This window comes from Polyergus mexicanus, unplaced genomic scaffold, assembly GCF_030449975.1.
Source record: "Polyergus mexicanus isolate NDT 795.1 unplaced genomic scaffold, iyPolMexi1.0 SCAF_14, whole genome shotgun sequence".
Taxonomy (NCBI): domain Eukaryota; kingdom Metazoa; phylum Arthropoda; class Insecta; order Hymenoptera; family Formicidae; genus Polyergus; species Polyergus mexicanus.
Genome location: NW_027223334.1, coordinates 7,200,297 through 7,226,521, shown reverse-complemented (window position 1 = coordinate 7,226,521; position 26,225 = coordinate 7,200,297). Strand labels below are relative to the sequence as shown.

The window sequence follows — 26,225 nt, the reverse complement described above, 5'->3', positions numbered from 1 at the left end:
ACTTATTGTTAGTGCCAGCTATGCGCTCTAAAAATCCTAGAAAACGAGATGTAATAGTATGTAACAGTAAGCGTAATTAGTGGCCAGTATTTCCTTCTCTGACAAATCGACTTCCTTGTGAGTGATTGTGATTAATTTACCGGCTTGATACCGCTAAGTCACGCATCGATAATAAAGCGAGATACTATCGCGAGAGGACATGCGACATTGCATTAAGATTAATTGACTCGCATTTCCGTAAAAACTGCCAAGTGCCACGAATATAATTCGCGATTCCCAAGAGAGAAAAAAATCTCCCATCTCTCTATTTTTAATTTCCATTTGTACGGTAATTCAACGGGCATCAATCAAGCAGATCGAAAGCCTCCCTCCCGTACGCGCGCAGCAATTTATCGCATTCGTCATCATGTTGCACTTTCGCTCGGTCCTCGTATAACGCGTTCTTTGTTCCGCAGCTGTGAGTCCCTGGAATTGAACGGATCTCATTACTGCGAATGGAATTACAATGGCCTCGGTCTGGACTATCAAATCTTGGCGGGTCCTAGCTTCATAGCGATCTACACGATCGTCGGTGTTATCTTGGGTATTGCGGCGGACAGATATAACAGGTAATTAATAAAAAATTAACTAGTAATTTATATAGCCCATGAGTATTTTATCGTGTTTCCAGAGTGAGGCTGCTGACGGTTTGCACTCTGATATTCAGTGCCGCGATCTTCCTGAGCGGATCGGTAAAGGAATACTGGCAGCTTCTCATTCTTCGAATGGTCCTGGCGGCGGGGTAAGTCCTAGTAATAATGGCGCTTCCGCTTCCGGTTTCGTTCGTTCATTCGCGAGCGACAATAGAGGATCGCTGCGTATTAATAAAGCCCGAACGAATATCGCAGGGAAGCAGGATGCAATCCGATGGCCACTGGTCTTCTGTCAGACTGGTTCGAGGAAGAGCAACGAGGCCTTGTCATGTCCATTTTTAATTGGGGCATTTACGGTGGTTACGGCATCGCCTTTCCGGTCGGTCGCTACGTGCCCAATCTAAACGCTTGGGATTTGGTGAGTCAATTCCAATTGTCTCTTTTGTGTCTTTTTCTCTTTTTGTTTGCGTAGTGATTTTCAAAGTCGGTATGTTACAACGGATAATTGCTCGATACACATTTCGAAATTATTTCCGTGTGGAAGGAAAGCATGTGTATGAATGAAGGACACAATGAATCAGACTGTGTATGGATTGGCTTTAATAATAGTACCGATGGTATATACATATTTCTCTTTCTCTCTCTTCGATGATGATTGTAAAAAAGTAACTATGGTTTAGAATTAAATACCGACGATGTCAGAGAATACGAGGATGTAGTTAATAATTACGTTAATAACGCTATAAATTAAATATTGCTTTAACTGATTGTGAGATGTACAATTGAAAATTAACGTAATCGGGATAAATCGTCAATCGGCAGGGCTGGAGAGCCTGTTATTACGGTGCCGGCGTGATCGGTTTAATCATCGCCGTCCTCACCGGTCTGACGCTCTTTGAGCCGGAGAGGAAGACGATCGGCGAGGAAGCCAATGACGGGAAGCAAGTATCGATTTGGAAAGCGCTACTGCAACCGCGCATTATTCTCTTATGCCTCGCCGCCAGCATCAGACATTGCGGTAAAGGGCAATACCTTGACGCAAAAGGATTGAGATACATATCGAGGGTACAAGCGTCTATGAGTTTGCACTAAACCAGCGAATTCGCCTCGATATGGCACATATTCTTTTTTTTTTTTTTTAATCTCTTTTTCCAATAATTAAAATCTATATTCGAGTCTCGTTGATTTAAAAAAGGAAACGAATCGATTCTTTTCAATTCAATAAGTCACATATATTTCACATTATTATATCTATATCACAATCTTTTTCCAATTTACGCGTATCCCTTTACACAAATATTATTAAATCGACAACTCTTGCTTCTTTTTTAGGCGGCTTGTGCTTCGCTTACAATTGTGATCTATACTACAGGGATTACTTCCCGGATTATGATCTCGGTTGGTGGCTTTTCGCCGTCACGATCGTCATCGGCAGCATCGGTGTCGTGATCGGTGGGATAGTTAGCGACAAGTTTGTGGCAAAAATGGGAATTCGATCACGCGTAGCTTGTTTGGCGATTAGTCAGATAATTGCGACACCGTTCGCATTCGGTTCGGTATACTTTAATCCTCTTTGGGCTATGATCACACTGGGAATCTCTTATTTCTTCGGTAAGACGCCATGTTAAATATGAAATTAAGAATTCTAAAATTTTTCAAAGAAGATCTATATAATTTAATAATTAATTAAATGATGATATATATTTTATACTATATCGCATACATACATACATATATATGTATATATATATATATATATATATATATATATATATATATTGTCATTTTGCTTGCAGCTGAAATGTGGTTTGGAATACTCTTCGCCATCGTGGTGGAGATCGTTCCTTTAAATCTGCGATCCACCACCGTCGGCGTTTTCTTATTCGTCATGAATAACATCGGCGGAAACTTACCGATACTTGTCGAACCCACCAGAATGGCCATTGGTTTCCGAGAATCATTATACATTTATTATGCTGGCGCCTATGGTATCAGTAAGTAATAGAATTGGAAATTATTTCTCATTATCCCCTATAATCATTCGTCTTTGCCATTATTTGTATGTTATTAAGATCTTTATAAAAACTTTGTAAAGAGAATTGAGAAACTTTTGCAAAATTAATGCTTGGTAATATATATATATCTTATCATCATTATCGTATATCCTAATTATAATTTTAATGATTATCATACATTTTTAATATATATCTAAATGAGAATAATTACAAGAAATAATGAAACCTTTATTGTGATTCTTTTTGGTTACGGAAGGTCAATCTCATGATACTTTGTTTGTAGGTTCTATTATGTTCTTCCTTACTATGTTCTTAATGGACGGCTCTGCGGAGGTGGAGCGAAAAGTGAACACGGAGGTGGAAAAGACCGCTTCGCCGGCGTACGACAATAGCACATTTACTAACGACGATGGTCAACAATTGTCAACATTGGAGTTACCACGATTTCCGGCACGACCGCCGATCTATGAACATTCTCGGTTATGAGGAGCTGAAGAGTTGTTGCTCTACGGAATAAGCTGTAAATAGTAGCCATGTATAAGCTAAATACATAACGTGTAGCTTATGATGATAAGGGCAATAACCCATTAACATTAATCAAAAAACATTTTCGAGAAAAGCGCAAGGAGAAATATCGATAAATCTAACAGTTTTTTTTTTCTTTATGATAAAAAAATATCAAACATAAGTGTGATATTTCTTTCGCGTTTTTCGTTGATCGTTGATGGGTTAAAGTTCCTCGCGTCGAATTGAGACTTATGAAATTGTACGAGCGCGCAATTTATCAAATAACTAGCTGCGTTAATTAAGAATTCTGTTTTGTTTAAGCTTAATGCGTTGCAAAACGCTCGTGAACATACGGCGCGAATTATTACATATGATAAAGGATTTTAAAAAGCTTGGTAAACCTCAACAATCTTCAAAGCGCGTTTTGTGCTTTTAAAGTAGATATTTATAACAAAAGTGTAATAACTTGAAACTCCCGCAAAAAAAAAAAAATCTGTAAAGAAAATTAAAGTAATTACAGTTTACGCGTTTTAAACATCTATTAGGAAACGGATTGGTCTAGGTATCGCGAAATAGTTCATACATATACACATGCGCGAACTCATCCCATATCGATTGCCTCTCGCAAAAAATATTTTATTGAGAAAGTCACATAAATTAATTAATATTAAGTGGCGATTGGTTTCGTGTTATCACATGTTATAGACAGCCTGTGTTGAGTTCACCATGACGGATAATACCAAACGGTAACGACAATATATCATACATTACTACAGACCACTTTTACACACTGATGAAGTTCTACACACACAGGATACGAGTAATTCTACGTACAGGATACAAACTAGCAGTGGTGAGATTCGCCGTCCTTTTCTCTCTATATGTACAAATTATTTAATATAAATATAAATAAGTATATATATATATGTGTGTGTATATATATATATATATATAATGTATAAAAATAATAATTAGAGGAGCGGTGTCTTCGACGAGAATTTTGTCATGAAATGCTGTGTACATATCTACATAAAGTCGTACAATACACGCGCTTACGACGTATTCGAATAAATAATCGCTTAAAAGTGTATATTGCTGCACCGATTGATCTACCTGCGTGCACCAAACGATGCTACAAACGCAGGAGAAGGAAGTACGTGAATGCAGTACGTAAATAAGCGTAAAGACTAAAGCCTCCTTCTCGGGTTCGGCGAACTCTAATACTTCTCGAGCTGGCTAATACCCGACGACAATAATGCTCTGAATACTAATACGGATGTTCTCTTCGTCGAACGGTCATCGCGCCGTTCGCCAAAGCTCGAAACAATGCAACGAACCGTTTATTTTGATTACGGTGCAAGGTGATGCCGATGCGTATTATTCAGTTACTTTAAGAGACGAAGTCTCTCGCCGAGAGCTTTCAAATTCGCAATGTTTTCAAAACAAATTGTTTCAACGACGACCGATTGCACTTTTATTTTGCAAGATCGAATTTCGTACAAGTGAGAAAGCGTGTCGTCGGAAAAAGAAAGATTTACATTACACGACTTCAGAATGCAAGAAGGTACGCAACGAGAACGTCATGCTCTATTCATATATTCGAAAATAAAAAATAATCTATCTCTGGAACACCTAAGAACTATGACGAACTCGGGAAAGTATGCCGATTCGCATATCAAAACATACACACAAGTTATTCTCTCATTCGGCCACGTCATTTATTTCGTTATTGTCTCGATCGCTCGAAGACGATCGATATATAAACGCAGGAATAATTTACGCTGCCTCTCACACCATTCGTATCTCTTTTCACACATAATCATATTTAAAGGAACTAATTCTCTCGCGATTTCGACACACAACTTCGCGAAATCCATCGCGATTCAGCACTCCTCCGTAGACGTGCTGGAGATCTGTGTGCTGGCGCCGCTGGAGAAGCTACTTCTGCAAGTCTCCACTGCGAGAGCGGTATCTGGAACCTGCACAAATTGTACCTTCTCTTTGGGCCACTTGTTTTTACCGTAAACGCAATTGAAGATGTTATACCGATGGTCCATCTCCAGATGGCTTAAAGTGCTGCTGTGCCGGCGTTTCAACACCTTCTTCGCCATCAGGCTGCGATTGTTTTTGTACGATAATTCGCGATGGAAGCAAAAGAACTTGCGCAATTCTCGCTTCACCCGTTTTGACCGATAACCGAAGAGCAAAGGGCTCGCATAAGCGGCCAAGATCAAGAAGCTGAGAGCGAGCACGTCGTATTCGTGCGGGAACTCAAAGTCCGAGTACTGCGGTAGATTCTTTATGACACTCAGCAGCACGTACGGCGACCAGCAGATCAAACCCATGACGATCACCAGCGCGCTGATCCTGGCAGCCCGAGTCTCCTCGCGATATTTGAACAAGGAGCCGTTACTGATCCTGTGCTTGATACAGTTAATGTAACTGCTAGTGCTGCGAACACTGGCTGTCTGCTGCAGACCCGGCTTCCCGGGCGCCGGCGTGATTGTCACGATCGGCGCCAAAAGGCAAGACGAGGGTTCCAGGTTGTTGTCCGCGTTTTTACGCTCAATCGCGTGCGGTTCCCCGTTAACATCAAAAATGCCGGATTTCGACAAACGGCGACTCGGTCGTCTAGATCTCTTGTTCTCCAAATTACTATTGAAATTCGAGATCTCATTTTGAATCTGTTCCCGTTCTGCGTTTTTAACAGTGACAGAACTTTCTGGTTTTTCAACAGGACGAGTCGTCCTCTCGAGAGAATCCTGTCTGGAAGTTTCCGCATTTTCGCACGGGTCTTTCGTCGTTTCGCATGTAGCGAATGACAAGAGATAATCGGAAGATCTTTCATCCGCTGTCTTGCGAGTTGCATTAGGAACATGCAAGGAGTTGAAGTAACTATAATGTCGATCATCCTCGGATTCAGATCCGCTGGAATCTCCGGCGATCCATTCGGAAGACTCTCCGATCTCGTCTGTTAGATCGTGTGATGATTTCCGCCTGCGATTCGCTTCCATATTATTAAATTTTTTTTTGACAAGATTTTCATAAATCGAAACACCGCGATCGTTCTCGAGATCTGCCGCTTCTGTCAGATTATCATCGTTTCGTTCGCGCGAAGACGAGACTGCCACTGGTTGCATACCGACCGTGAAAACGACTTCTGACGATATCTTCTCGTCGTTTGATCCTGATGGCGCAGTGTCCGAGGATAACGAGAACGATCTTCGACGCGACGTCTGATTGGCCGCCGAATGCGCGGTCTCGCTAGTCTCATCGATGGACGAGAGACTCGAAATTTTTGGTATTCTGCGGAACTCTTCCGGAAACGTGTCAGCGGATTGATGCTGCGGTCTCGAATACGGATCTTCGCAGAAGCTGGCCGATGACAGGATCGGTCGCGAACCAGTCCTGCGAGTTCTCTCGGAATTCCGATGCGCAGCCGAGTAGATGCTGATGTAGATCCAGCAGACCCCGGCGAACGGGAATAGATACGCAAATACGCTGTGTATGATCGCGTAAATGAGCCCGTAAGTGACGGAATCGTTGGTCAGGGTAAGGAAGGTCACAGTGGAGTTCTCGAGAAGGCTGATGCTTCGATCAATTTTGATCGATTCTATCGTCTTTAAAAGCATCGGCGTCGTGTCGTCAATCTCCTCACTCGTCTCGTTGCCAAAGAACGTAAATGCGGGGTCGATCGATTCCTTCGCTACCGTGGAAATGTTCGGCGCAATGTATCCGCGAAAGGATGAATTATCTAACAACACCGTCGTCGTGCAAGATAACCACAGACTACGCGGATTGGGGTTCAAAGCAGCAACCAGGCCGAATCCCGCCGAGATCAGCCACACGGAGACGATCAGCACGGCCGACTTGAGCTTGTCGACCCGAGCACGGTAACGCAGCGGGTCCACCACGGCGAAGTACTGATCAATGGCGATCAGTAGAACCGAAAGTACCGATGACGTGGTGACAAGCGCGGTCGCGCCTTCTGATATCGCGCAAATATTGCTGGCGGCCGATGTGGACGTCGATGTTGACGTTGACGTTGAGCCGAACGGCGACGTGATGTCGTCCGACGTCGACCTTGATATTGTCAACGCGTTACCTTGTACCGGCCCGTCCATCATTAGCAGCGGATTCAGTATGGCACACGTCAGCAAATTCGAGATAGTTAGGTTCATCACGAATCTGAAATCGAGATAAAACAGGCCATTTCCTTCAATCAAATATTGATAGTGCCTATTCGATGCCTTTGCGATTGCCTTATCTAGATATTGAATAGAAAGATAAACCTTTTAAATTAAACTAAATAAGTAATAACAGTTTATAACAATATTACGTGGATATACAAAGAATTTTTCTTAAAATATAATTACAGAAAATGAGATAAAAAACAGGAAAAGATGAGAAATAAAAAGAGGAGAGAAAAAACATGTTATCGTTATGATTATCTTATTTTACATGTATCGATTTTGAATCATTATAATTTAATATGTCATAGCAATAAATTAATATACAACGCAGGGATAAAATGTGAGATAAAAGACATATGAAGCTATAAGATATAATTAAAAGAAAAAAAGAACGCTATTTCTTGCACAAATTACATTCACGTCACATTCGTATCTTTGCTGTATTTTTAATTACGAGTTGTACACTAATACATAAGAAATATACAAGTGTGTATAAATTATTGAATTGTCTAACGTTTTTATTCTTCGCGGACAAATTACATTTGCGAACTTAAATTTCTGCCAACTTGAAGTATTCATTATCCTGAGAAAGAGCAGTGACATTTAAAGAACTCGTAGCGTTTCGTTTCACATGTTCATGCTGTCAACAGATTGGCAGACGGATTCGCTCAACTATTCCGCCAAATAAACGACAAAAATTAGTTTGATCTAATTATAGATCCAAAACATTGTTTACGTTATTTTGTAAAATCTCGATACAATACGATAATATGATGAATAAATTTCCATTTTTACTAACAGTAATACATACTGTTAGTTTTTAGTGCAGTGTTAATAGCGATAAAACACTCTCGAAAAATACGAAGATTTATTATTATACTCGTTGCGGGGTAATTGCCAAAATTTTGTAGATATTAAGTACGTATGATTGATTTTCTTGGCTTAGCAGGTGGAAATCTATGTAATAACAATAATAGATCCAATCCTCGTGTAGTACAGAACTCTATTAATACATCTTACTAATATGAACAGTATGTGTTTGGTTTTTCGTCGAAGTTACTCGAATCTCCATCCGATCAAATTTCAACAAATATTATTCATAATTATACACAATTATAAATTTTTATACAATATAAATTTTATTTATACGATAAATAAATATATCACACACACACGTACACACACACACACACGCGCGCGCGCATACATGCAGCGTATAAGTATATGCCACAAATATACATATACGTCTGTTATCCTTTTACGTTTATTTTCGTACGTGGTTATTTTTTTAAATTCTCCACAAATATAAGCTTTGTGAGTCATTTGAGCGTGACGATTAAATTTTCAATGAAAATTATGCGAAGAAATTTACCTACTTACTTTCTTGTTTCCGCATTACATCGTATATCGTCAGCGACATGCCAAAATCGTAAACTGGAATATTTAGACCGGCAATGTCTCACAAGAAATGCGAGATGCAGTCTATAGAAACGACACTTGAAACGCGATTTTATTTACGAGCGTGATGCAAAATACATACACGCACTGTAGATCTGAACATTTCACAGAAGAATAATACGTAAGACGCGTGAACGCGAATAATCTTCCTACAACCGATACAGAAATTGGGCTTCAACGATTTTTAGGCAATCATATTTTGATACGATGTGACAATTCTAATAACTTGGAGATACGCGATAATTCGTAATTTTTCAATTCTTATTTATAACGAATAATTCGAAAATAATTCGGAATTTTTATCAGAGTGCTCTTAAAAATTTTTACATGTGATTTGATTCACAGATATGTCATTCGTATGACAAACTTGAAATCTTTTTCTAGTTGCAATGTTACGTTATCGTTATTTCATTTTATTTATAGCGGAGACTAAACTTTAAGACTTGTCGATTATTAATTCTCTGGGGAAAAAACTGCAAACGCTGCCGCTATCAACGGATTTGTGGGGTTATTAACCTCGGCATGAACGCAACACGCGTGAAATAAATGTACGGCATATTATATTATTGCACACCAATCATCTCGCGCGTGTGTTTTATTTCCGGTTTTTGGCACCACCGACGCCGCAAAGTATCGTGAGACTCGCGCGACTCTCGTATCTTTTTTGTATATTTTGCGGTTTTTACACTGTCCGCGAAAAGGATTATATCTGTAAAAATCTATATATGTGGCATACGTCAATGAATCGCGTTAACAAATTTCGAAAACCGTACATGGATTGACGTTGTTTGCATGATTGACGCTTATCGGTGATAACGCGATGGTAATTTTGCAACCATGTACGTCAATGGCGTTATATATCTACATGTATCCTTTTTCTGAAAAATAACCGGTACACAAAATGATTCAGAGTCACCGCCCATTTTTTTCTGATAAAGAGGTAATATTTAAAAAACAAAAATATAAGGCAAAATGTTAGACAAAAATGTCAAGAGGTTGGTGATGTGATTGGTTGCGTGATAATGAATTGATGTTAATGTTCCTTTTTTTGGGGGGGGGGGAAGATTGTTATTTTCATTCCGCGACGTCCTACTCGATACGAAACAGTCGGTAGAAACAAACTGACCTGTTAGAAATTGTGCGTAGTCCGGGCCGTACAAGAAACGCGAGCAGAAGAGTCGCGTTTAGGAGAAAGCAGCCGAAGAGCACGAAGCTCCAGGCCGCGATCCCTGGATTGTTCCACCATCTTTCTAAATCTCCCAGATCCGCAACCGATCCTTCTTCAACGATCCCCGTCGCAGCTCCATCCATTCATAAATAATAAATGTACCACGGGGCTTTCTGTAACATAACGCAACGCCTTCTCGTCAGAATGATATTCCTCTTTTCGAATGATTAATTCGCTTCGTGATTAAAAAGAATCGCGATCAATTAATCTTAATTAAGCCAGTATTAAGATTAATACTGGAATTTTTTTCATTTCGAGGATTGATTTATTTAAGCATAGAATGCGTTAGAAAAATTAGGTTTGCGGAAATAGAGGAGATTAATTTGCTCAGCATTTATTCAAATTCTAAGAAAATTACGTCAGATCGTTGTACCGTAAACTCTTCAATTACGACGCAGATTATTTCTCGAACAATGCTAGAGAATTGTATGCGGAATTACGTTCTCGAAATGGGTCAATTTATACGACGGTTGCGAGGAAATGGCGCGACCCCAATGTACGAAGCTAAGGTGTTCCCATCGACATATATTTTTAGACGGAGATTTCCCTGTGCTGTAAAAATATCTATATGCGTTGCATGGACACATACGCGTGCACGGCACATGCTCAATTATTCGCATATACTCGAAAAGTATGATTGAAATCGCACCGAGATTTAAATTCAAAAGAACGAGGAACGGAGTTTTACATGACAAAAAGGAAATGCGCGCTTTGTATTTTGTATGTAAAGAGAGATCGTCTTTGCAAATATTGTTATTCGGATATAAATAATTTGTCTGAACAAATATGCTCAATTTGAATGATAAAAGAAAAACACGATTCGCGGACACAAGCTAAGGCTTAACATAACGAAAATGCGCTTTATAAATATAGTGTAACGTATGTTTCATAGTTAATTATCTTTCTTTTTTTCGCATATAAAATTATGTCTTCTCTACAGATAATAAAACAGAATTGTAGCATCGCACGTGAATGTAACGGCGAAAACGTATTTTTATTCGCCACACGGTATGCGCAAATAGAAAGCGTAAACATATGTAACGCATTTCGAAAATAAAGTGTCCATTCCCCCCACCACTATGACGTCAACTAATATTTTTCGATTGATATTATCGCAATCTGCTCTTTTTTTTTCAATTATCTACCGCGATTAAGTCAATAATCTTGATCACGCGCATTTCTCCGCTTATCGCTTAATCCGCGCGGAATGTTCGTCGCTTTTCACGTGCCTATTTAGACAGCATGAATTTTAATACCATTTATTATCAAGATATCTTTTTAATATCATATCGGGTTTGAATTTGCTAGTATTTATATCATAAAACATCACATTATATATATATACATAAAAAGAATGAAAATCTCTTGTACAGATTTTATACCGCCCATTTAAGGCAGTCAATATTTAACGTCGTAAAATGTAGTCGACGATTAGTCAGCAATAAATTATATCACACCATTTTATGGTAATCTATCTATATAAAAATTACATTTGTGAGAGCTTAGATAAAACAAGATCAACCTCTCATAATATATATTATACGTATATATTTATATTTATTTATTTATATATATTATTATTATATATATATATATATATATTTATTACATACACATACATTATTATCTGTTTATATATATTATTTTTCTTTTGCGATGAAGAACAATGGAAAAAGAAAAGCCTGTACAATAATCTCTTTATGTATTCGATGTAAAATATAATTTTTATCTGTCGATATTTTTCACGGCGACAAATAATGGAAAGAGAAAAAGAAGCCAACAGAGGCTGTCCATCACTCTGGCGTGCAGCGATCCATCCTTATACTCAATCGCCGCGAGATTTGGCAGCGGTTCAAGATTCAAATAGTGAGAGAGCACATCTCGTATACATCAATCTACGTGAATTGCACGCGTGCGTATAGTCCGTTTATTTCCGTTTAATGAAACTCTTGGTGGAAAGTGTCGCTTAAAGAAGCGATCAAGAGACGCGAATCGAGCCGACAGTCGATTCATTTTATCGGCCCCCCAAAATCGTGTGGCACGCATGTCATGCGCTTGCGACAACGCGAACGTGCCAAAAGCAACAAACCAAACCCCCCCGCAATTTTATAAAGAGAACGATAACAACAGAGTTGAAGAAACCATTTCGTATGTGAATCGGATTGCGCAATAAATGCGTAATCCGATCTTTTATAATTCCTAATTCCTTAATATATGAAGAAGAGGAACTCTGTCTCTAATGTATTTTTTATGACTGGTGTCGAAGCGATCATGAGCGGAATCGTCGCGATATATCTCGGAATAAAAATTGTTGAAATACATAAAAGATACATTCTCTTGTTTTCCACATTACTACATTTTTTGCACGATACAATATGATACAATGTTATAATTCTGATGTGCATTATTATGTTTGCCTCTTTATTTTTAAAACTTTTAACTCATTCATATTTCTCTAATATATAAATTTATTGTATAGTATATTATATATACTACATATAAATTTTCAGCTGTATTTATCTTTAATATATAAAAGCTTTTTAGATAAATAAATTTTCTTTTTTTAAATTTAAATAATACATGTGTATCTAAATCTTCTAATTGCCACAATCTTTCTTTCTTTTATTTGAATATTGAATTTATTTATTTTTGATTTCTTTGTATTTAATTTAACATTCGATCGGAAGACAAGCAGTCATCGATGTATGATTCGTCGTGACCGATTCAGCATCAAATATTGAAGTTGTAGCTATAAAAGGCTGGCACGAGAGCCGATTATGCGAAATTGCTGCGTAATGTATTCGTCTTATAACGGCGCTATTTTCGCGCGCATGCCTCGATAAAGCGCGAAATCGTTTCCACGCGAACGACCGCGACAATGTCTACTATTGTGTTTATCCTGCTAAGAATAGCGCGCAAAAATCTAAACACACCGCAAAGTTGCTCATTTTCTTCGCCTGATTATATACGCGAGCGATAACAAAACCACCGGTAGTAAATCCGAAGCAGATGTCATTGTCATTCCGCGTGGCATGTCACTCACGTGAGTTGAGCTGACGTGAGCCGCGACCACGTGCGATGCGGGTGTACAAAAATACACATATACACTCGCATATAATATATATATACATATACAACTTTCTTATATATATATATATATATATATATATATATATATATATATATATATATATATATCGGGGAATTGGCGACGTCGGAGTGCCTACAATACGCCTCTGCCGGTTCCGATAAGATTCGATTGCGCATTTTCAGACGCGGCGTCAGCAATGCTGTCCTCCTATTCGTATCGCAACGATAGAGCAATAGAGAATTTATTGTTCCTCTCTCAAATTTATTTTCCATTAATCATGAAATAAATTTTTAAGATAAGATTTAAAAGAACATTTAGAAAAAGCTATATGTTTTCGTAGAAAGAACAATAGTAATACAATATCAAACATGTTTCGAAAATGTTTTGTATTTTCACGCAATGATTTTATCATGCTATAATCTGAGGACCGATTTATTAGGAGCGACGAAAAATATCTTAGCAATTTCTAATACCCCGGAAGGTTATTCAAAATTGGGTTAACAAGAATTAGATAGAGGTCAGCAACTCACTAGATGTGTGAAATTCAGCCGATGATGATTTCGTCGATACAAGGGCGTGACATGGCGCTGATGGCAGCTATTCCCTTCGCATCAGTTCTCGTGTTTCATTCTTGAAAAGCTTGAAGATAAAACAGACACAAGAAGCATTATTCTTTCTGTTTCCTGATAAACAGAATTTCCCAAGTATTTCTTATCGTACATGTGACCACGCAACCCTGGACCACGCAAGACGCAGCTTGAAATAAATTTTACATAAGAATGTTTTTTAATCTTCACCAAAACTATCATAAATAATTAATTTAAAAATATATATAAAATCCAACAAAAGCTTTCCCGTAGTATTAATTTGATTTAGATGTATCGAAATAAAGTATCGCAGAAAATTGAAATATAAAGGAGCAGTAAAGAAATGTAAAACAGAAACAAAAATCATAAAGTAATATAAATTTAAAGCTACATTAAAACAAAATTAAAATTTATTTTGAATCCATTAAATCTCCATTCTCGACATTATGCACGCCCTGTTCAAGAACAATTATTGAATGTCTTTGATAATTATAATGATGATAAATCTACAGAGAATTTCTCTCTCTCTCTCTCTCTCTCTCTCTCTCTCTCTCTCTCTCTCTCTCTCTTTGTGTGTGTGTGCGCGTGCGTGCGTGCAAATCGAACGGGCGCAGTCACGATGATAAGCAGTATTTTATCGAGAAACGTGTCGGTGCTCTTCCCGGCATTCTCTAGATGCCCATATTGTATTGTAACTTCAAACTGCGATCGATCCGCGAGGATTTAATTTCTGAGGCCTCATTATCGCGGAATTAACTCTGTTGGTGCAATTTATGCACTCTTCGTCGCGTATCGTTCGAGGTAAAATTGCACACGAATAGATAATTTGATAATGCAAATAACATGCGGAAACAATGCACGTATAGCATTGAAAGAATTTCAAATTAAAAGATTACTTATAGAATTTTGAATAGTAGTAAAGATAAAACGTTTATTTTGAGAAAATTTTTAGCGCATCAGGTAAGACAGTATCGTAGAAATTTTATTCGCGCGATAAAATCTCCTCGTTCAGTTATGTATTGAAATATTTACACACGTTGAAAAGATGCACGTCCAGAGTGAGATACAAATGTGTCGATATAATGTGCACTATTTCGCTCTACAAGATACAATCCGTTTAAGAAAACAAACTCCTCGTAAAAGAATTGCGATTACACGAAAAACGAATGGCCCTCACTAATTCGCGCGGCTCCACAAAAAAAAAAAAAAGTTGGATTTAAAAAAAAATACTTCCTTACGATCACATAAATTGAAGCTCATTTATAAATAAAGTTCGTAAAAGCAATGTTTGTCTTGCAGAATTTTTGAGAAGTTAGTAATCGCACTAAAGTCTTCAGGGTCGATCTAAGAACGAAGATCATCCAATTGAATCTTTTACGGATGCGAAAATCACTTGGATCGATGATGAGAAATTAATTTAAATCGCGAAGAGGAAATTGTCAAACGCGACAGCCAAAGACAGTTAAAAGTAACAACAAAGACAGTTAAAAGTAACAAGTATTTAAGGCAATTCGGCAAAGTCAACTGATATCATGAACAAACAACGTATGACTGAGAAATGCCGTCATTGATGAAATGTTTAAAATCATTATATGAAAGAGAGCATAGAGAGGGAATATATCTACATTTAACTTTAATGTCAGTATATGCGGTATCGTGTGATCCCCGAGTTAATATTGTATCTTATCGATAAAGTCTTATTGCAATGCAATCTCACGATGACATTATTGTTTTGAACGCGCGATTAAATAGTTGAGAAAGTTAGATAAGTTAAGAAACATACCAGCGAAAGAAAAATAATAAAACAGAATATAGAGAAGCGTAGAAAAAAGGCGTGTTACATAACGCGGAACAGACTTGACTAACTAAGATTTACTATAAAACGGTGTTCTTAATTCATGTCACGATTCGAGCGCAAGATCATAAAATATCTCCGCATATTCATCATGTGCATCTTTGCATTGCATAACTTTTTTCTCAAACATCGATTCCACCAACGAAACATCAACCGAGCTTTTGCGGAGAAGAAATCGAGAGATGTCTACGCGCTTTTTACAGTATGTCGTTTTTCTCATCACGATTACGCGACAACACTCGTAATTAATTAATTCACCGTCTATGTTTGTGGAAACTATCGTCTCTTTCTTTTTCCCCCCTTATTTACCATTACGTCGTATTACGACCTGCTATTATACTTCCGCGTATTATGTTGGGGGAGAAAAAAATTTTATGACGCGAATCTCGCGGAATCTTCCCGGAGTGTGTTTGTTATTGCCTTTGAGATTATATTACCAGTGACACAAAAAGAATATCGTTTCTTTCGTCGCGGATATGAAAATGCGTATACGCATATATAGGCACTCTTCCCCATAAACCGGTTGAAGATTTACGAAACTTTACGAGAAACCGGAGTATCGTCCCGATGCGCGTCGAATACAATCTCATTTCCTCGTTCGGACGAATACGAAATGTTCCATTTATTCTCCCGTGTTTATCGTTCTTCCCCGTTATGCGGTTTTTTTTTTTTTTTTTTTTTTTTTTTTTTTTTTTTTTTTTTTTTTATGCAAAATCACATATATAGACAAAATTATTATACATCCACACTAAACTTAAAAAAAAATTTGATAATGATTGAAAATTTTTATTATAACAATGATAATTTTATGTCAAAATTTTATTTTTACACCTTGTCTGATAAAAGAAATTTCATTGATTTTTTTTCAAAATCATATATATATATGATTTTGAAAAAAAATCAATCTTATCAGACAAGGTGTAAAAATAAAATTTTGACATAAAATTATGATTTGTTATAATAAAAATTTTCAATCATTATCAAATCAAATATCCGCAGCTGATATTATTACCGCTGGTATTAGTTGTAAAAAATGTATCTTTCTTCTGCACATAACATTGCCTGTTTCTAAAATTCGCATTAATTTTTATCTTCCAAGTGTCATACTGTTTTGAATAGCCGATAAGCATGATATCCACACGATAATCGCGCAAGTAATTCTATAAGTAACTCACAAAAACCCTATCACATATATTATTACAAGGCCACTGCTGTCGATTATCCTATTACGATAATTATACACGACTAATAGGAATCAAGCTTCCATATCTCATCTATGTAAGATCGTGATATATCATTTGATTTGAATGATACATCTTACAAAGTCTGTTTGCGCGCGTGTTCACAGCGACTTATCTATTCAATTGTATATATATATGCTCGATTGCCACAGGGCACTCGAAAATTATCGCAATTTCTATCAGTTGTTATATCTTCAACAAACTTAATTAATATTATATCTTTAACAAACTTGAGAAATTAATCTTTTCCTAGAAAAAATTTTTTGAAATTTCTATTATACTTAAAAATTATCGGTCGGTGAACCTCGTACTTTTCTGTACATTAATGTATAAGTTAATGATATTAAGAAAGTTGTTAAGAAAGTATGATAATATACCGAGGGACACTTTCTGTGTAACAAATGTAGCGAACAAAAAAATTAATTTTATAAGAACAAATTATATATATATATATATATATATATATATATATATATATTTTTTTTTTAATATCCACTTTAAATATTTTTTGACAGTTAAATTTGGAAATTTAGATCTTTTCTTTATAAGTTAATTATAGTGGGGTGAGAGAAAGTGCTTATTGATCCTCTCTCTTTCTTCTTTTTCTCTAGAATACTCTTTATATAGCGTGTAATGAACAAAGAGGACTATGTAAGAGCGAGCGTAGCAGGCGGTTATATGCGAGTTTAAGTACATCGGTACTTTTGACATCGTTGAAACTTCCCTCTTTCTCGCACTTGATGTTTGCTTTCGACCTACGCGAAACATTTCTGGCTGTGTTTCATCGAGTATAGTCAAAGTTTTCGACTCTATTTTTTATTTCCTTAGATTTTTTTTGTATTCTCAACTTTTACCAATATATCAGGATTTTTCTCTCTCTCTCTCTCTCTTTTAGATATTTTAATCAACTTATTAAAGTATTATGATAAACATACATATAATCATATATACGCATTGCGGGATGCAAGGATTTCTTCGTCAAGTATTACGCATCACTATCCAAATATTAAAAGTATCGAATAAACTGTGAATTGCGGCAAAAATCTTTGATCTGACGAATAATATCTCTACTGCACAGAAGAAATCTCTGATTTCCACAGAACGTGTATGCGTTGCATAATTAGAATGCAACATATTTCAAGCGGACGTACTCTGTTTTCTCACAAGCCTCACGTTTCCCGGGGGAAGAAAAAGATTTTCCCATCCCACTACGCAATCATCTACTGTTATAAGCGGCGTAAACCCCATGCGTGATCCCTTCTCGTGCGACGTACGACATTAAATTTTCCCGTTACACGAATAACTTCTTCCTTCGAGCTTTCGTCGGCGCGCACGCACGCACGCAAACGCTCCGCGTTTCGTAACGCAACTATAGCTTACACGACCCTCTCAATTAGCAAGTTCCACAAGGTGGATATCCGTCAACAGGAGCCGGGAGCGTCGTTTCATATATTTGTTAGCACCTTGAGCACTGAGCACCTCGCGGCCACTCGCGCGTGTCTTGCAACTCGCCATTGATACCTACGTCATCGGTCAACATCAAAGTCTTCTCGTGAAAGAGAAAGAAAATAAAATACGATTTTAAGACAGAATTAATTGGAAACACGTGCGGCCAAATATATACCATAAAAAATATTGAAAATTTTTATGTATCAAATTAATTTCTAGATATACTAGGATATGACAGAATTGTGCTTGGATCATGTACATTATAGTTTTCCATTTCTTTCGTGTTTTATATCTCTTTACTCTCTTTATAGCTTATTTTTATAATCCATTGTCGGAGCTTTAGCGACTACCGCTTATCCGTCTCGTGTCGGTGTCGACATGAAGGCTGTTGACAGTTTTTGGTACGTCCATCAACGGATCGCTGATCTTGAAATATTGTCTCGACACGCCGCCTACGTCCAATTTAACGCCTTAAAATTCATCGTGACGAAATGCACGAGGTGTTATTAATAAGCGAGCTTCGAGGAAAAAGTGCGTCGAGTGAGCGCGCGCCCAGAATAATTATGCTTAGGATCGCGCGAAGAAATCGCGACTCGCTTCGCCGAAGTTCAATACGATGAACGAAGATATTTATTCGAATAAAAAGCAGTGATACACGCGTGTGAAATAGATCCGACGCGAGCTCAAGTCGCATTAATTATTTTGTGAGCGATTATTATCTCCGTATATTAACTTCTTTAATATAGAAGAGAGATCGTAAACAATTCCACGCCAATTTTCCCCGTTAAATCGTAATGACACGTATACTATAAATCGTGTTATATCGCACGGAATAGATTCTGCACATCAAGGTTGAACGTATACACGTCAAAAAGTCGTGAATCAGTTTTGATAACGAGACTGAGATGTCTGTCATTCACTTTTGTATATTCGTATGGCTAAAGATAATTTCAACGTGAAAATACTTATTTTGCAAAATCATGCGAATGATAACTCTTAAGTGATTTAAAAAGAATCAAGATCGCATACTTATATCGAAAAGTTAAAGCTCTCTCTCTCTCTCTCTCTTTAATTTCTCATCTATTTTTCAAATATTTTATCAATCAAGATAATTCCAGAGAAAATACTTCAATCATAAAATATCGCTGATAATCTTTGAAATAATAATTCAAACGACAATATTAATTAATAAGAATAATAATCTTTTTATAAATGATCTCTCTCTCTCTCGAACGATTATTACGTCAGAATTGTTCGTAGAATATTGAATGCTCGCGAACGTAGACAATCACTTATCACGTTACGTACTTTGATGTCCGGCCATTATAAAGAATGGATTCGAATGCTAATTCCAACGATCTGCCGTGAAATGCTTCAACAAACGTTCTACCTCTAGCTTATAATAAGATCCCGCCATTCCCATCCCAGCCGTATCTGAAACGAATCTGAAGGATTTAGCAGCGGCCAACACGATGAGTCGCATTAATCATCGGTTACAATCAGTCTAGCGAAATTTAATAAGCGAATCAACATCGCTTGGCCGATTGATAAACTTTCTAAAATCTTTATTCAAAGTGATTATACGGGCAACGCGTGCTCAAATTGTATTTTATATTCTTTCATTACCGTGGTAATATTATATGTGACGTATTACGACATTAATAATATATAAACGCCTTGTCCGATTTTCCATCTCGCCACTATCTGTCGATCGTTAAATACAACGTAAGAAAACAAACCGATTAAGCGGAAGATATTGCTAAAGATATTTATGTATATTTAGAGCGTATCTCTAATAGATACCTGGTACCTGGTAGAGTGTTGTTGAATTTAGAGATATGCGTCATTGTTTACATTTCACGCTATTCCACGTTTGAATATCGCTCTTTCTCTCTCTCTCTGCTCACCTAGTTAGTATTACATCCTGCTTCGAGACAAAGTTTTAACAGAACAATGTTAAGAAATACGATCGAGAACGCAACAATTGGGGAAATTCGACGCGGTACAAAGAAACTGACCGATGAAAAATTATGACAATCTACAATAATATGTATGATATTTCAGAGGAATATATTCGTTATTCTTGGACTTTATCACGTATCGTAATTCGGTTGTCATATGCGTGTGCGTATGCATATACCTCCTCTCTCGTGGCGATTATATTATCGGGATCGTGCCTCGCGCTTATCCTCTTATGCATGTCATGTAAAGGAAAGTTCCTTAATTCAGCTCGAATCGTATAACGACTACATTGCAGCATCATGGAAAAATTATGCGACTTATCGGCATATATCGATTAACGCTCGATGCAGTGCCGCAACATGCAGCTCCTTCTGAGATTTTTCAGCGTCACCCCTTCCAACGTAACGCGGCCTTTCGATCTCGTATTACTAACTCCGCATTTCTTTTCCGCAATATTATTTACTATTTAACTAGAGAAACACGCGGATGTGTAATATCTTATCTAGAGCAAATGTAACGAAAATGATAATTTTAATAAATCGTGATATTTAATATAAATATATGCAATCTACATATATGTTAATGACTTTCTGAATATATATGCATGTATATACTGGGTGGCCCATTTTAATCTATCCAGTCGAATATCTCAAAAACCAAGCTCGGAAGAGAAAAATGTTTCCAACAAAAGTTGTGTGGCTTCAAGGGGGCCATAAAATGGTGACAATGATTTGACCTTGGAAAATCATTTGAAGGTCATGTGAAGATCAACTTTAAAATCTTAAATAGAAACCCCCATTTTTGATTTAGTATTCTTGTAGCTGACATCGAGAGCTTCCCAAAACGCTATAATAAAGTATTTTTTTATCAAGTACTTTTTGAGTAATTTTATATTTTAATCTGACATATTTTGATATAAAAAATTAAATACCTCGTAAAATATTTAGTTTTCGATAATCTTACCGTAATACTTCTATGTACAGAATAATGAGACAAATCCATTAGTATTAAAAAAAAATTGTTTTTAAAAAAATTATTTACAATGTATTTTCTTAAACAATTATTTGTTTTTTTTTTTTTTTTTTTTTGGCACTAATTAATTTGTCTTATTATTCTGTACATAGAAGTATTACGGAAAGAAAAATTATCGAAAACTGAATATTTTACGAAATATTTTATTTTTCATATCAAAATATGTCAGATTAAAATATAAAATAACTCAAAAAGTACTTAATGAAAAAATACTTTATTATAGCGTTTTGGAAAGCTCTCGGTGTCAGCTACAAGAATACTAAATAAAAAATGGGGGTTTTCATTTAAGATTTTAAAGTTGACCTTCAAATGATTTTCCAACGTCAAATCATTGTCACCATCTTATGGCCTCCTTGAAGCCACACAACTTTTGTTCGAAACATTTTTCTCTTCCGGGCTTGGTTTTTGAGATATTCGACTGGATGGATTAAAATGGGCCACCCAATATAATGTGTTCTTTGTTAAATATATATTTGAAATAAATTTATGATATTCGATCGAACGGGTTTACGATTAAGAGTCAATGTATCCTTAAATCGTTGATTCGTCTATCAATTTTCGCGATTTCGTCGACAATAAGGGCGAAATGAGCGCGATTCCATTCAATGTTACAGCAACAGCGACACGGATTGGCATTGCGCCGGTTATCGTTACCGGCATGATTTGCGTCCGTAATCATGGCACAGATCGGTCTGCACCCATCAAGCCTCTGCGAACTGGGTTAAGGCGAATGAGAATCACTGTTGACCTGGTCAGATTTTTATCAGACGTTAACACTAACTGCACCAACCCGAACAGCGGGGGAATCGCGCGAGCTTTTCTACGAGATAATCGCGAGCGAGAAAATGTTGTAACGGTACTTTTCCAGACCGCTTCCCGTCATTTCCTATGCAATCGAAGATAAATCGGGGGTAATACGGGGGAGCGCCGTCCAAGTGTTTTTCAAACGTCGAAAAGATAATCACATATCTCGCTCCGTTTAATAGATAATTCACTCGCAAATCTGGGAAATTAGATCAGAACCGTATAAAGATCCATATATTGCGGAGAAATTTTATATCAAGAGTCTTGTCCATGCGATCGGAACGCGATATTGAGATATTAGAATGAACAGAAAGTAAAATGTAATCCCCATGTATAGATTCCCAAAGTAATCGCAATTCCCATGTATATATTATGTACATTAAAGAGTAATTTATATTTCACGCCACTTTCACTACTCTCAACTTTCTTACCTATCAGCCATAATTATACGATACAACAGTAATTTTATCAAATTTCTTTCTTTTCTTTTTTTTATATATTAAGCTAAGAAACTGTGTTCACATGTCTATAAATGTCTCTATAAATCTTTTCTTCATTCTACAGATTGGTTTTCCATCAAAATCTTTGGCATTTTAAATGTCTAAAGTCAGAATAATCATTCTAATTATAATTTATTAATTCCGAAAGTTGGATATATTTTTATATAATTATATTTTGTTGTAGTATATGTTATGGAACAAAATCGCGAAATCAATTTTCGCGCGTATACAGATCGACGAGGTACGATCTATTAAAAGACTGTCTGTAACAAAAATAACAGAGCATAGGGCACTTATTCCATCGGGATTCGTGACCGTCTAATTTCGCTTGCTATTCGACAACGTATCTGTCAATCATTTCCGATCGTGTTCGGTACATTGGAAATTTTTTAGAGACTCCTGACCCGACGTCAGTCGGTTAGCGAAGATGAAATTCTAAATCTGTACTATCTTACGGCGATGATCATCGGCGACCGATCCGATTTCTGCTTATTCTGTTTGTTGTCTATATGCGAGTTATTATAGCTTTCATATAATTTTGCATGTCTCGCATGTGAGACAATAAAACAATAGAAGAAAGGGGTTGTTCTCTTATTATTATATCAATTAATATATATATATATATATATATTTTTTTTTTTTTTTTAAGTGAAAAATGCCAAATCTACGCGATCGTCCAAAAATTGACTACTTTTATAAGGCACATAGAGGAAAAAGACATTTTTATTATATAAGTAAAATTCAACCGATCAAGCTTATTAAGAACTTGATTAGTTTAATCGTTAATAAAATTTAAGATATTCAACAGGGCGATTCGCATGTAAATATATAATATATAAATACATAGTTCGTGATTTTTAGCATCAGACATTGTCGTATCTCTTGATTGAATGCAGGAAAAGGTTACATCGTTGATGATGACATCAGATGGGTACAAATGAACACCATGTAAAGCACCGTGTGAATCATCATGCACCTTCTTTAAGTGCAAACGTCATACGCGTTACGAAGCCATTAAATCTCTCATTTGATTTGTAGAAAAATATTGTTTCGCATATCTATACGTTATCGATTGCTAAAAGTCGATAATTGCATGCATTCTGTATATACAAGTGGATCCGAGGATAAATTAAACATTTTCAATAGAAATGGTACATAAACATGATGAATAAGTGCATAAATTTACGATCGTGAATAATATCGTTGGAAATAATAAATATGTCATAATTAAAAAAGTTTTCATATCTAAATTCTCTCTTCTTTTCCATCACTATAAAGTGAAGAAAATAAAGTATTCGATCATCTCATTTATTTCCAAATATTACACTACATCTTTGGCGTCATGTAGGATATATATACCGCAACAAAAATATAATCATGTAAAAATATATCTAATTTTCAGAATTAATAAAGAACGATTATTCTGGCTCTAGAGATTTATAATGTCAAAGATTTTAATAAAGAGCCAATCTATAGAACGAAAAATGGATTTATAGAGATATATGAATTTTATTTTACACACACACACACACATTAAAACAATTTTGTAAACCAATATTTCAAATATTTATCGCGAGTTGGGGAAAATGGATTTTAAGAATTGCTATTAAAAAAATTGTGCGTATATAAAAATATTAAAAAAATATTCTTTCGCGCGTAATCCAGTCATAAATTTTTAATCGCGATATATACAATAGTTATAATATTGTGCGGATATTTCTGCGGTTAAACTCGAAAAAAAAAAAAAAATTCCATGAAGAACTCAGATATGGAAAGCGGCTACTGCGGCCATTGTGAGGCAAAGGTCGCCAGCTACGATCTCGAACGAAATATATTACGTAAGTTAGCATAAATTTAAACTTTCTAAACGCGAGCCGCGCGCGATATACGTCGTGCCGCCTTTAGAGTACGATCTTGATCCATTCATAGCGATCTGTCATCCGTGATGACGATAAACTACAGAATATTGTATCAATTTATGACGAAAAAGAAATTCGCCAAAGTTGTTTGCTCTTTTTTTCTCTGCTGATCTTGATCACCATTGTGTCTGATTTTTGAATGTAAATATTATATACATACATGCGTATCATGTATCAATATACACGTGTCGATCATGCGTTATTTTGAAATATACTTGCTTCAAGTAAATTGCCGAAAATAATGATGTTACGTGATGTTGTTAGACACAACGGTACCGGTTCAACCAACGGAACTTTCCGTTTTTTTTATTATCGCATTAAGGGAAAAAAAAAATAACTGGAGAAACGTCAATCGTTGCGTTAATTGTAAGCGCGTTACAATGGGAAATTGATTGTTGAAATGTTAACTTTTAACATGTCATTTAAATACGATGCCGACATAAATATAAATTATTAATAATATGCAAAAAAAAAAAAAAAAATATTGCGGTGCGCGCGATCATGACAAAAGAATATGTAAATTTTAAAATTTTTCGGAAACATTTTGTCACTATTTTATTAATTATACGTGCGCATGTATGTGTAATTAAATTATTATCATAAATATCAAATGTTCATTAACAAGCTTCGCACCAGATTCCATTGAAAATTATAATTTTCTATTTCATTTAAATATTCAAAACAGCCGATTTTATATCCACAAAATTTCTCTAATAAATATATTTTTAATATTATAATGGGACTTCCCTCTATCGATAATTTTTATGCGACGTGGAATAAAGAGAGAGAGAGATGGAAAGAGAGAGAGAGAGAGAGAATATTACTCGTTGGGAAGTCCTGCCAACAAGAGGTAGCACCTAATGACATTGCCGTTTGCATTTACATATTTACAGAGCAGCTAGAGAAGGATGAATCGTCTCAATAGTGAGAAAGAAATGGCTTGATATGCAAGATATAAATACGTTCCGAATTCTGTTTTGGAATAAATGTATATACAGATTACATATATATTTTGTGTATATAAAAAAATCATTATTATAAAAAAAAAAATACTAAGTAAATGTGTGGCGACGGGGGAGGAGGAGGGGGGGGGGGGGAGTCGTTATACATATATTAAATGAATTAGAGAAAATGATCAAATTTAAATAAAATTTAAACGATAAGATTCGATTGAAACTTTATAGCGATATAATAACGAGAGGTGAGATTTATACAGGACATCCCATATCTCGAAAGAGACGATGGGCCAGTCCATCGAGAGTGCAAAGCGATTAAGTTCGAAAGCAGTAGACGATAAGTACTCACCGTAAAAATATCTCCGATTCGGCGCGACGTGCAGCCTCCCGCTTCGTTCTTCGCCTCTCTCTCTCTCTCTCTCTCTCTCTCTCTCTCTCTTTCTCTCGGCGATTCGCAGGTAAAATTCAAGCCGGAGGAGTCGCGTGCGCGATACGCTCGCTCGTACGATATGGCTGCGAAGAGTCGCCGCGGCTGGCCGTTGCCCCGAATGTCAAACGGCGCGAACAATGGCTCGTGATCGCCGGCCGCATGTCAGAGATGCGTGCGCTCAAGACGATTTTCTCCCAAGGGAGGAGAGAAGAGCACGTTTAACGAAAATTCTTACAAATTATATTCGCCGCCTGTGCGCGCGTTGTCCACACTGCGGCGACGTTGCGGCAACGGCGCGTTCTCTTTCCTAACCAAACACACGCGCGTCCGCACTGCGCGACGCACCGTAATGGACTGAATCGAACT

At 36.6% G+C, this 26,225-nt stretch overlaps 2 protein-coding genes across 7 annotated transcripts in view; one reads left to right on the top strand and one right to left on the bottom strand.

The window, feature by feature from the left end:
• Positions 1 to 7,766, top strand: part of LOC138939557 (hexuronate transporter) — a 15,603-nt gene extending 7,837 nt beyond the window's left edge. The window contains exons 4-10 of one of the 2 annotated variants that reach the window (XM_070307427.1): positions 456 to 608; positions 671 to 781; positions 888 to 1,050; positions 1,455 to 1,650; positions 1,965 to 2,243; positions 2,429 to 2,626; positions 2,931 to 7,766. In XM_070307427.1, the coding sequence (XP_070163528.1) occupies positions 456 to 608; positions 671 to 781; positions 888 to 1,050; positions 1,455 to 1,650; positions 1,965 to 2,243; positions 2,429 to 2,626; positions 2,931 to 3,133 (1,303 nt within the window). In that variant the 3' untranslated portion in view covers positions 3,134 to 7,766. The remainder of the gene's footprint in view (positions 1 to 455; positions 609 to 670; positions 782 to 887; positions 1,051 to 1,454; positions 1,651 to 1,964; positions 2,244 to 2,428; positions 2,627 to 2,930) is intronic. The other variant, XM_070307426.1, reaches the window with a different exon arrangement.
• On the bottom strand, positions 3,764 to 26,225 carry LOC138939556 (uncharacterized). 5 transcript variants are annotated; one of them, XM_070307423.1, is made up of 5 exons: positions 25,779 to 26,224; positions 18,188 to 18,353; positions 13,655 to 13,763; positions 9,932 to 10,146; positions 3,764 to 7,342 (listed from the first exon to the last, which is right to left on the bottom strand). In XM_070307423.1, the coding sequence occupies exons 4-5, from the start codon at positions 10,114 to 10,116 to the stop codon at positions 5,038 to 5,040; spliced, it is 2,490 nt and encodes an 829-aa protein (XP_070163524.1). In that variant the 5' UTR covers positions 10,117 to 10,146; positions 13,655 to 13,763; positions 18,188 to 18,353; positions 25,779 to 26,224; the 3' UTR covers positions 3,764 to 5,037. The 5 variants fall into 5 exon arrangements, with proteins under 5 accessions (XP_070163524.1, XP_070163522.1, XP_070163523.1 ...); XM_070307421.1 differs by lacking the exon at positions 18,188 to 18,353; XM_070307422.1 differs by lacking the exons at positions 18,188 to 18,353; positions 25,779 to 26,224 and adding an exon at positions 14,950 to 15,174.